The sequence below is a fragment of the Rousettus aegyptiacus genome, unplaced genomic scaffold, assembly GCF_014176215.1.
Source record: "Rousettus aegyptiacus isolate mRouAeg1 unplaced genomic scaffold, mRouAeg1.p scaffold_m13_p_14, whole genome shotgun sequence".
In the NCBI taxonomy this organism is placed as follows: Eukaryota; Metazoa; Chordata; class Mammalia; order Chiroptera; family Pteropodidae; genus Rousettus; species Rousettus aegyptiacus.
In genome coordinates this window covers 53,748,717-53,761,620 of record NW_023416289.1, presented here as the reverse complement: position 1 = coordinate 53,761,620, position 12,904 = coordinate 53,748,717, and the positions used below count along the sequence as shown (strand labels likewise).

General features: G+C 43.8%; 1 protein-coding gene across 1 annotated transcript in view; it reads left to right on the top strand.

The window, feature by feature from the left end:
- Positions 1-12,904, top strand: part of AGBL1 (ATP/GTP binding protein like 1) — a 350,762-nt gene that overhangs the window by 268,081 nt on the left and 69,777 nt on the right. Inside the window, exons 20-21 of the mRNA XM_016151651.2 lie at positions 1,378-1,509; positions 8,536-8,712. Of these exons, the coding sequence (XP_016007137.2) occupies positions 1,378-1,509; positions 8,536-8,712 (309 nt within the window). The remainder of the gene's footprint in view (positions 1-1,377; positions 1,510-8,535; positions 8,713-12,904) is intronic.

The following is a 12,904-nucleotide window of genomic DNA, read 5'->3' as shown; positions in this document are numbered from 1 at the left end:
GGGGTAGAGAAACTATCATGGAACCTTGGCTCGGGTCTGATACGACGATGGAGTGAGATGGGCAGAGGGATTTTTTTTGGCGAGGAGGAGAGTGCATTTTGCACGTGGAAGGGAGGGAAGCAAATATCTAGATAAAAGGACAGATTTTTCCAGCACTTAGCTTATGCTGGATATAAAAGCGCCCCAAAACTTAGTAGCTTAAACAAGAACTAAGCAATCTCTCTAATGAGGCTGTGTGAGAATTATGCGTCAGCTAGGTGATTCTTGTGGTCAGAGCTATTGGGAAGGATGGTCTCAGGTGGATTCATTCATTCACAGGTCTAGTGGTTGGCTTGCTATCAGCTATAGGTCAATGAGGGATGACTCTTGTCACCCAGCAGGCCAACCTATGCTTCTCCACATGAGGGTTGTTACATGGTTCCCAGGAGCAGCCAAACAGTAAGCCCCAATATACAAATCCTATATAAGCTTCAGTCCGCATATTTGCCAATACTTATTGGCCAAAAGATGTCACATGTGTAAGTCCAGATTCAAGGGGTGAAGAAATCTGTTTCACCTCCTGATAGAGTTAGAACACAGTCGATAGCAAAGGGGCAAGCAAATCTCTTATTCTAATAGGATTACGCATGACTTCCCTTTGTCACGTGACTTTCAGAACGTCCTCGTAGGAGGAAGATACTCCCCCACCCCTTCGGTAAAGTTGGCTACGTGATTTGCTTCCACCAGTGGACAGCAGACATGATGCCTGCCATACTTCAGCGGGAGCTTTAAGAGGCGCAGTGTATGTCTACCTTTGATCTCCCTGCCCCGGCCCCTGACCATAGTCATAGCATGTCCCCAGTTGGGGCATCTTCTTTATTTAGCCTGGATCCTAGGGTGAAGAGGATGTGCTAGAAAATAAACCATTGTTTGCTAAGCCACTGGGTTTGCCGGTCATTTTTTCACCACATCAAACCCTGGAGAAAACATTATAGTGATTTATTAGCTTCTCCCTTTTTTGTATTTAATCTATTCATTTTAAGTGACTATTTTCTACTGACTTTAAAATTGTGCGAAACTCATTTATTTTAAAAAGCCTTTGTTCCTATTTTCTCTTCTAGTTTGGACCCTGACTCCTCTCTTGTCACAAGTAAATTTCTCTAAAGAGCTACTTGTGACTCATATGTCCTCACATTCCATTCAGTCCTCAGCCTCTTCCAATCTAATCTTTCCCCTGAAAATTTTACCCCTATAATTCTTGCCAAAGTCACCGATGACCCCCACCTGGCTGATTCTGCTAGGTAAACTCTATCTATCCAAGGAAGCTGACATGTTAAACATTTAAGAACCCAGTAGGTCTGACCTGGATTGACCTCCTCCTTTGTTTTTCCATTGTAGGTCTTCTGTGATTTCCATGGCCATTCCCAAAAGAAGAATGTGTTCCTTTATGGCTGTAGCATCAAGGAGACTTTGTGGCAAGCGGAGTCCGCTGTGGGCACATCCACGCTCATGGAAGATGTCAGCTACAGGGTAAGTGTGAAGTGGCTAAATTGGTACAAAGACAAGAGCCCAAACGAATTCTATAAAGTAGGAAACGTACAAACAATAGAGAATCCATGAATGCTAGTTTGGTTTCTTTAAAGGGTCAACATAAGTGATAACCTTTTAATTAGATTAAGAACAAAAAGAAGATACAAGAAAGTCAGGATGAAAGGGGATATTGCTATTGACCTCCCAAAATATAAAAGAAAATTCTTAAGAACTGCTTGGCAGCAAATGCATAAATTCTGGGGGAGATACAAATTATCAAAACCGACTCACAGAGACATACAAAATATAGTTAGATCTATTTTTATTACTTATTATAACTCTTCCCACAAATAAAATGTGGCCAAGTGGTTTTGTTGGTGAATTCTATCAAAATCTGAAGACATAAATAATACTAACTGCAAATAATTTTTTCTAAAAAAGAGTAGAAACACTCCCCAACTCATTTTCTGAGTCCCATATTACTCTAATATCAAAGCCAGAAAAGATACTACAAGAAAAGAAAGCCAATATCACTCATAAACACCTACCCCAACCCCTTTAAAAATATTAGCAACTCAAATGCAGCAGCACGTAAAAATCATTAGTCACTGTGTCAAAGTGGGGTTTATCTCATGAATTAGAGAATGGTTTAACATAAAAAGTCAAATACCTGTCCATTCTTTGTAAATCAATAAATGGCAAAAACTACATCATTATATCAATACATGAGTATAAAACATTTGACGAAGTTAAATATCCCTTTAAAATAAAATCTCACAGCAAACTATGACTAGAAAGATTTTCTTCACCATGAAATTAGGCATCTGAAAAATGTCCCATAGGTACCATTATCCTGGCTGGTGAAAGTCTGAATGTTTTTCCAATAAGATCAGAAACAAGGCAAGATTGTTTTCACCGTCTCTGTTCAGCATTTTACTGCATATTCTAGCTAGTTCAATAAGACAAGAAAAATTATAAAGAGAAGCAGATTGGAAAAAAAACAGAACTGTCTTTATACACAGGCGATGTAGTATTTTATGTAGAAAATTCTTAGCAATGCACAAAATAAACTACTGGAACTAATAGGCAAGTTTAGCAAGGTCAATATAAAAATTGATTTTATTTCTGTGTGCTGGCAACAAGCAATTCAGAAAAGAAATTAAGAAAAAAATCCATTTGTAATAGTATTCTAAAAAAATCAAGCCAATTAGAAATACACAGGGAAAAAAAGTGTATTTTCTTTACATTGATACAACAAAACACTGTAGAGAGAAATTAGAGGGGACCTAAAAAAGTGGAAAAATGTACCAAGTTAATGTGTTGGAAGACAATGTTTTAAACATGGTCATTCGCCCCAGATTTTTCTATGATTTAATACAATTTCTATAAAGATCTCAGGAGGCTATTTTGTGGATATTGAGACGCTAATCTTAAAATTTATGCGGAAAGGAGTTAGGATATCCAAAAGAGATTTTACAAGAGAAGAATAAAGTTAGAGCATTTACTTTACATGATTTCAGAGCTATAAAGTGACAGTAATCATAAAAATGTGGTATGGACATGATGATAGACATGCAAGTCGGTAGAACAGAACAGAGCAGAAATGCGATCACACATTTATGGTCAACTGATTTCTTTTAACGTATCAATCTTTTATCATGGAAATGTAAATTACAGTGGGTTTTGTCCATAATTAGAAAATAATACTTTCTCTCCCATAAAATGTACCAGTGGCTTCTAAGGAAAAAATAACAATCACATGATAATATCCATAGATGCTGCAAAACAGTTTTAAAAATTCAATATCTAGTCTTGATTTTTTTTTAAAAAAAATCTGTCAAATAGACATAGGTATTTACTTAACACCTATTTATTTATATCAGACATCATTTTTTAATTAAATTTATTGGGGTGACATTGATTAATAAAATTATATAGGTTTCAAGTATACAACTCAAAAATACATCATACATATATTGCATTGTGTGTTCATCATCCAAAGTCAAATTTCTTTCCATCACTATATATTTGGTTTTTGACAAAAGTACCAAGGCAATTCCATGAGGGAAGAACAATCTGTCCAACAAATAGTGCTGAAACAATTATATAGCCATATGGCAAAATATGAATTCAGACCTTTCCTTAACAACATACACAAAATTTAATTTAAAATGGATCGTAAACCTAAATGTAAGAACTGAACTACCGAACTTATGGAATGCAATCTGCTAGAAAATCTTTGTATTTTGCCTTCTTTTAACAGTCAAAGCTGCCTTAGGTAGCACCCCCAAAAGCACAAACTATAAAAGAAAAAATGTGATAAATGGAACTTAATTCAACTTTAAAATTGTTTCTGTTCAAAAGTCACTAGTTGGAGAGTAGAAAGACAAACTATCAACTGGGAAAATGATTTGCAAACCATGTATCGGATAAAGAATTTGTATCCAGAATCTGTGAATTTTTTACAAGTCAGTAATAAGAAAAATGACCCAATTTTTTAAAAAAATGAGCAACAGATGTGACTGAACACCTCAAAGATAACATGTAAATGGCTAATATGAACAGCATCATTATTCATTTGGTAATTGCAAATTAAAAGCATAATGGGATTGCACTACACAATCAGTAGAATAGCTGTAATCAAGAAGACAGAACATGCCAAGTCTAGGAAGGATGTTTAGAACAGAACAGTCATTTATCATCGGCAGCAGTGTAGGATGGTGCGAATTTCTGGTACATGCAATGACGTAGTTCACCTTCAAAAGAAGTCGGAAACAAACAAACAAGCAAACAAACAAAAATATATACATGATTTAATCTGTATAAAATTTCTGAAAAAGGCAAAACCATAGAATCATAAAGCAGATTGGAATTTGCCAAAGAATGGATTGACTGGACCTAAGTGTGAAAGAAATGTTAGGGTGATGGCATTTCTAAAACTAGATTGTGGTGATGGTTACAAGAGTCTGTACACATACTAAAAATCATCGAACTGCATGCCTACCTCAGTAAAGACGATGTATGATTTTTAAAAGCAAACACCATTGACATCTACTCTGTACCGAGTGGTCTTCTAGGTATTTATGTAACGGGGTCGCGTAGAACATGGTCATCATCTTCTAAGAAATAATAGTTGAAATCAGGTCTGCACCACCACCCGGGGTGTGTCTCTTGATAGTGACACTTCCTGGCTTGGATCCTCTTCATACCTCTCCAGTTGTCAGGAGTCGCAGAGATCATAATTCCGGATACTACTCACACAGTGGCGAGCATGTGCCGGGCACCATTGTAAACTCTCTCTGCACTGAATCACTTCATCTTCCCAGCTACCCTGTGTCCTAGAGCACAGCACAGCAACAGAAGATGCTTAACAAGTGTTCGTTGAATGAGTGGGCACTTTCTGTGACGTCCACCTTCACAGAGGAGGGAAAGGAGTTAGCAAGAGCTGGGATCGGGACCCACCAGGGAGGTTCCGCGTCAAGTTCACACCTAGATTCCAACCTTGGTGATCTTACACACACACAAAAATGTGCTGTATCTGACAGAAATAAAACCATGAGTCCAACTGCTCTGTAGTTTAGAATTAAGGAGGTGGTGAAAGCAAGAATAAATCTTTGTTTGAAGCTTGAAAACAGGGTATTAGCTGAGTTAAAAGATGGGAAATATACAATCTAAAGTGAGACTTTTTTAAAGAATCTCAGAAGATCAAATATTTGAGCAGAGCCATCTCCTTTTCTTCCTTTGCTCTGACCAGTATAATAATAATGACAATAATCACATCCATTTATTGAGGATTCAAAGTGCTTTATTAACTCATGCAAGGTAGGAACTATTATTACTCCCTTCTTCCTTTTTTGGTGACAAGACTGGGTGCTAGACAAGTTAAATGACTTGCTGAAAGTCAAACGGTATAGCAAGAATCCAGAATTCATACTTTTGAGCCCTAGACCCAACCACGCCCTTGTCACCCGCTTAATCCGGAGAAAAGAGAAGACGTGATTCGAGTTCTGTAGGGCTGACATGGGGACCTCACATTTTCCTGGAAAAGACCTCTGAGCTAGGAACTAACTACCTAGTGAGTTTTTACGCAGCCTATCTTTGAGCGGTCCATCTTTCTTGAATTTGGGCAACCAGGCAGAGCTGAGAAGAGACAGCAAAAAGCAGATGAATGAATGCAACTCAGGCTTCTACAATGTACCTTGAAACCAGAATTATCGAATGAGACCCATTTTTCCATTTGTTTTGGCTGCACCCGACTCCACTGCTGCCAGACAAATGGGACTCAGGGTCCATTAGGATGTACAAGACTCATCTCGCAGCCAACTTTGACCTAATCTCTAAACTCCTGCCAGCTCCGTGTTGAGACCATGCTTGCTGCCAGCTCCTGCATCTTTTGGCTCAAGACGTGCACTGTCTCATTTATCCTTGGTAACAACTCTAACAGGGAGATGTTAATTCTTCCATTTTACAGACGAGGGGCCTACGCTTCAGGGAGGCCGAGTAGCTTATCTGTAGTCACACAGCAAGTACATGGAAGAAGTGGACTCTTAGCTCTCACCCATCTGGCTCTGCTCTTCTTGCCTTTAAATTCTGTCCTTACCTGCTCTAAGTCCACTAGAAAAAAAAGAAAGATATTTTTCTGACCTCTATATTATAGTAATAGAATTTGCCTCAAAGACTTGCGATGATTAAATAAGTTAACATATGTAGAATACATAGTAAGCGTTCCATGAAAAAGTATTTATTATAAAATTCAAGTTTTGAAAACTGAGATTACGTTTAAGGGCACAGAACAAGTGACAAGGGAAAGGTTGAATGTCCCAAGCCAACGTCCCCAGACCAGCTGGAGATTTCAGGGGGTGCTGGAGCAAGGTACCAATGATCCATTCCTACGTAGAGTTCATCTGTTTCTTAAGCATTTACCAGATGAAACCAAACGCACGAACAGTCTCCTATCATCCTAGCTATCCTCACTTCTCCCTCTGGCGCAGATCACTCTGTATAAAAATCAAATGGGAAATAGAATGAAGGTATTGCTGTTAGTGACTAGTTTCAGAGTCCATTATCTAATGAATGGATAAACCGCCGCTCTACAGATGGAAGGGGAGTCCTTCGATTGCACCTTGTAAAGCTCACATCCTCCAGGCTCCTGGGATAAAACCATAGCTTGGAAAGGTCCCCAGGATGCCTGCCATCGATTTGAACATGTGGTCATGTATACCTGCTAAGAAAACCAGGTTCCCTTAAGTAAGAAAGGAGAGATCATGTGAATGGTGTCAGGTTAAACTTTTTTGCAATGAGATCAGACGTTGATGAATTAAAACCATTTTCAAGTATTCTTGATTACTTTATGCATGTGTGCGTGTGTGTGTGTGTGTGTGTGTGTGTATGTATGTGTGTGTGTGTGTGTGGTTTATTTGTATTTGTTAACCAGTGCCCTAAGGGCAGATTCTATTTATGTCAGCAAATAATTAAGGAGTACTATCTGACCATCACGGCTTCCTATGCTGAGATTTCCATGCCAACAAGACACAGATCTGCCTTCATGGAACCTCTAGGCTGCAGAGGAGATCGAAAATAGACGACTAATTACATAGACGATCATTCAATGGTGACCGTGAGAAAGATTTTGAAGGGAAAAAATAGGGCGAGGGATCAGGGGAGAGCGAGACAGGAGCGGGTAGATGAAGTCGATCGGGACGGGATTGTGGGAACTCCAGTGAGCTTGTCAGCATTTCGTCTCCCTTGTTTAGCTGATGCCTCTGTCCGGAGGACATGGAAACTTAGAGATCCCAGCAAATTGTATCAATAATTATGTTAATATATACGTATCTGCCATATGTAATTTATATAATGAACAAGTATGTTAATCTTTATATTAATATAATTAACAGTCCTATTAAGCATGGGTCCGGTAAGAACCAGAGCTACCAAGAGCTCTGCTGAATGTTCTAGAAATGAACAAAACTCTATCTCTTTAAAAGTAGGTCTTTAATTCATATGCTTATTAATATGATCTGTTTCTCTACCTTCTTCTTACAATTTGCCCAAAAGCCTGAAATTTTTCCATTTGTTATCTAATGCATACAATTTTATATTATGTGCTAGTTTGTGGAGATTCTGTCGGCACTGAAGCGAGAGAATCCTCTTGTAAATAACAAATGTTTTGGGCTAAGTGTGGTGTACTTACTAAGCCGAAGTCTTGGTGTACTTACTCTGAGTCATTGTCCTTTGGGGGGTAGAGGTGGGGGAAGGGGAGGTCCAGTGACTGGAGGCCCCCTCTCTGACAGCCAGAGAGTGGCAATGGTTTACCGGTGCCTTCTAAATAGAGAGTAAGACTTGTCACATAAAGCTTTCTACCTGAGGAAAAGATGGGCTGTATGAGCCTGCGAGAGAAAGGAATTTTAGGAGTTTTATAACTGGTCCAGCCTCAGGTTTATGGATCAGAGGATGAGCCTAAAAAGTGTATTTTGGCCGTTATACTTTCTCAGGAAACAAGTGAATGCTATACGCATTTCCGAAGTTCAGGCATCCTCAGTGGCCCCTACGATTGAGATAAGCGACAGTCCTTAGTTTGACTCTTAGAGTTAGAAAACAGCGAGGCTGGGTAGAGTCCCGTCTAAATTTCAGGTCCCCGTGAAGTCTGTGGTTTCCATGGAGCTCAGCGCAGCAGTGTGTGAGTCTGAACACACGTGTGTGCAGCATCGGTCCATGATGATGCCGAAACATGGAGGCAAAAGATCGTAGTCTGGAGCTGGCCAGGTTGGCAACTGGGTCTCACGCCAGCCACTTCGTAGTCAGACTCAAGCTATTTTTTTCTAAACCTTCTACGGTTCAGTTTTCTCATCTTGAAAATTTTTTTTTTTTAAATGGTATCGATTTCTTAGAGTCGATGTCAGATGTATAGCAGCACATAATGCTTTATCGCGATGCCCAATAAACATTGCGAAGTTTCTTTGTTAAAGGTGCGTGTCCCCAAGCGCTCACGGCTCATCCTCATCTCATCTTTTTTTGTGGTTGTCGTAGACTCTTCCCAAAATCCTAGACCAGCTGGCACCAGCGTTCACGATGAGCAGCTGCAGCTTTGTCGTGGAGAAATCGCGTGCCTCCACGGCCCGGGTGGTGGTGTGGAGGGAGATGGACGTGTCCAGAAGCTACACCATGGAGAGCAGCTACTGTGGCTGCAACCAGGGCCCCTACCAGGTACGTGAGGCCGTGAGACACCCAGGTTGTCCATCCACCGCAAGCAGGGGGACCGCCCGGCCCCGCTGCCCGAGCTCGCGGGAGAACTAGCCCAGTGCCTTCCCGGGCAGCACGGTCTGTGTCGATCCTGGGGGCAGTGTGTGTCTGCCTGCTGGTTTGGCGTGTCGATCATCCGCCTTCACCAGCAAGCGGCCGGGAGCCCCCCTCAGATACGCACCCCCAGGTTTTACGGAGCCTCTACATGGCCCTGTGATAGGCACAAGAGCACTTTATAATGAGCAGACCGACGGGTCCCCTATGCGTCATAAAGGGCGTAGGGCAGTGTGTAGACGGCATCGGTGCCCGCGTGCTGTGTTTCCGAGTCCCCTGTGCCTCTCTCGGTCAGCAGCTCTGTATCGTGCACACCAGGGCACACAGAATTGTGTGCCCGACGTGGGCCTCTGCAAGCTGAGAGGCCCTAGGACGCGTGTCCTGGTGTCACGGGAAAGGACTCGTGTGGACCCCATTCTCCCCACGGCTCCGTTCTGGCTGCTCGTCCCTCCCTCATCCAGAGGAGTGTCAGGGACGGGCACTGTGGCGGAGGGACTCTTTTAGATGTATGTGTTGGGCAAACCGACAGGCGGCTCCTTGCTGGCTTCCATTCAACCACGCGGATACCTGGGCTTCGCCGGCGTCGACGCTCATTGTGTTGGCTTTGAAACTGCCCCACCCGGCGCAGCCAGGATGCACTTGGCCTCTGCACAAGCCTGTGCTTGTGGAAATCTGGGAGCCGTCAAAGGGAGCACAGGGAGTGACAGGTGATGAACACGATCTGGCTTCCCACCTGGCCAAGGAGTGTGTTTTGACGCAGGGTGACCAAGCCTCCCATTTTGACCCATTAATTCTCTTAGCCGGTCAGTTAGTTTTAACAGTTGCTTGAAAAAATCATTTTTATTACTGAATAAATGAACTATTCGAGTTATCTACCCACATTGATGTCAGTGCAGAGTAAAGAACAGTGAGGTGGTCGGAGAGGCCCGGCGTTGGCCGTCAAAGACCTCGCCCTTCACTTCCCCATTTCTGTGGGCCCGTACGCTTCGCATGTCGCGTGCAGATATGAATAAGGATTCCTCCCTCTCCTCCCACCGCTCACGATGTTCGTAAAGGCCAGCAGAGAGTGCATCCAGGAACGTCCTTGGGGGTCGTATGATGGGGAATCTGTTCACTGCCCTCATTGTCAGCACCCGTGGAGCCGGAAACAATAAGCCTGGAATCCTGAGACTTTGACACTTTGTGCCATGGACTTGTGCCTCTCGGGTTCTATGCCTCTTATGGCAAGGGGCCGGTTACTTCTTTAAAAGACGACTCCATGTATTCATCAGAGATTCATCGGAATTTCACTGACTTGGTTTCTCTAAAGCACCGGTTCAGGCCCGCCGCTTCTAGCCACCTAAGCGTCAGTGCCATTCGTGATAAATCAGCCGGAAGCTCAAAGTCCTTCGCAGCCGTTGTCTGGGAACTGAGCGGCTCCTAGTTTAAGGGCCTCAGCAATTCTCCACCTTCCACGCGACACGCTTAGTAGCTGTTGGAAACGACAGAGAGTAAAAGAGGCTTGCCCACTGGGGCAGCTTTCAGATAGATATCGGCTTGGGATTTGCCCTGGCAAATTTCGCACGTTGCATGGGGTCTCTGTCAGAAAAAAAACGTGGGGCAGGAACCGGCCAGAGGAAGCCCTCCGCATGCCGGTGCCGGGCGAGTTTCACCGTCCCACCCTCCACATGGACCACATCTCCAAACGGATTGGTCTGCGACTTCCCTTTGTTTTTCTGTGTTTCCGAGTGTTTTGGAGTAACTGAGCAGAACTGCAGACAGTGAGTAAGAAGACGCTGAGTAATTTTACAGATGGCGCAGGGTGGGGGGAGGCAGCCCCCCAGGAAGGGAGCCAGCCCAGACTTGGGTGTTTGGGTGATTTTTATTCGAGGTATAGAATGAAGCCTGTGAGCTATAAAGCAGCATGGAAATTTCCGTTCCTGAGCATATTGCAAATGATCTTTGTACATTGAAAAGCAAGGTCCCAGTTGGGTCCTGAAGTTATTGTTCTAAGGTCATCTTTCCATTCTTTGTTTAGCATTACCATTTATTCAAAAGATGGAGGCCACTTAAACACACCCACGAGGGGCATTCCTTCCTTCCTTCATAAGAATGTAAATATTTTTGCAGTTTCTCCGGTTAATGCAGCTTTAAAGTCGTTCCAGTCATTTCTCCCCCAGCACCCTACATACCTGATGTGTTAGTATTGAAATGAAATATCATTTCTTACAGTGACATTTATGTTGGAACTGCATTAGAGAACATAAGCTATTACTCTCAAATAATTATTATTAACATTTTCTCTTCTATTTTCCAGTCTATAATAGACTAATTAAAAAAAAATTCCCTGCTTTTGTTTTTTGGGGAGATATAGTCTTTTCTGCTAGGTTATGTACTTAGACCCATAATTTGTGTTTAATGTGGAAGTCCCACCCACCGAAAGATTTATGTTAGCTATTGAGGCTGTGGAGGAGAAAAGCCAAAACGGACTGGTGTATTCTTTGGGGGCTCATATTTTACAGGCGTCCAGTTTACGCGGACAGCTGCCCGCTTCACACTGAGTACTCGTGACCTAGGGTCACATGCATGGTGTGTTTGTACATACGAAGTCATGTGACTAGGCCCTGTGGGCTACTGGTGGCTTGGGGGTGGGGGGGAATGTGAGTTGCTCCCACCCATGTAGGCTGTTGACGTGCCTTTTGGCAACGCTGCTGACTTCTGGGACGGCGCAGTGGGTCTTAGAGGAAAGACAGAAGACGGGTGACTCGCGTGGTGTTTTAATTCCCTGACTGCAAACCGCCTCCCTTGTGTTGTGGATCCTGCAGTGACCTGTCCCCAGCGGAGGGATCACTCGTAACCCAAACCTATTCAGGTCCCAGCACTGCCGATAATCCTTTAAAGAGTCTTCATTCCAAGGAAAACCCAACTCCTTACCATGACTGTAAGGCCTTTAACAATCTCCTCATTCATTTTTTTTTTTAATACTCTAGACGTAGTTTAAAGTAGGTGTTAAAAATATGTGATGACAATGAATGAATGAATTAAAAGCGAACAAATGAAAGAATGGTGATTTCCAAGCAGAGTCAACTGATTATCCTCTGCGACCCCAGATAACCAGAAAAGAAGTCACCAGGAAATGGAGATTCGAAGAGTCTCTGCGATGGGTGGAAGTGAGGAATGGGTGGGTAAGAGAGAGGTGCAGACGAAGGCAAGGCCGAGACCTTTCAGGCCCGTCACTGTGCACACGAGTCGAGAGCATCTCGCGGACTCTCTCCCAGAGCGAGGCGACCCCGGTCCAGGTGTGCGATCACATGTTGAGCAGAAGGACGTCCCCCTGCCCACGTGGGGGGCGCTGCAGGGCAGTGTCTGTTTCCCTCTGCAGGGCCCAGCCACTCACTCCCCCTCCGTCTACCCCCAGAAACTGTCTGGAGCTGACGGAAGCTGCCTTGACCACGGCTGTGGCTTTGGCGCACAAGCCTGCCCGCACCCAGTGGCAGGGGTACAAAGGCTTGGCTTCCTCGCCTCGTTTGGGCAGACTCCAAAAGGCCGCTTCGCTCCACAACTCCCAGCGGGACTGGCCGGGCTCTCTGCTGCGATCGCCTTGCCATTCAGCTGTCTCCTCTGCCACTCGCCGCCCGTGGTGTTCTGGCACGTGCTCCCCAAAAATCCTTCTGCAAAACAATGCGTAGTAGTGTTTCAAAAGGGCCTAGATTGGATTAGAAAAGCACGGAGGTTGGAACCGAGCGCTTCAGCTGTGGTAGACGGTTTGATAGGGATGAATTTCATAGAGGAAATTAAATGATCTGAGCTCGGCTTTCAAGGCTCTCAGCGTTCTCTCCTCTGCACTGTGTTCGCCTCAGCCGTTTGGGGCACGAGCCCCCCACAGAGACTGCAGCGGGGCGAGGGCCCCTTATACTGCTGCTCTGCTGCGGCTCTGGTCCAGACGTGGGGGCTGGGCAGACAGTGTCCAGTAGCTGCCATAACAAACCACCGCAAGGTAGGCCATTTAAAACAACGCAGACTTAGTCTCATAGTTCTGGAGGCTAGAAGTCCAAAATCGAGGTGTTGGCCGTGCGACGTTCTCTCTAAAATCTGCGGAGGAGAATCCGCGTCATGCCTTGCT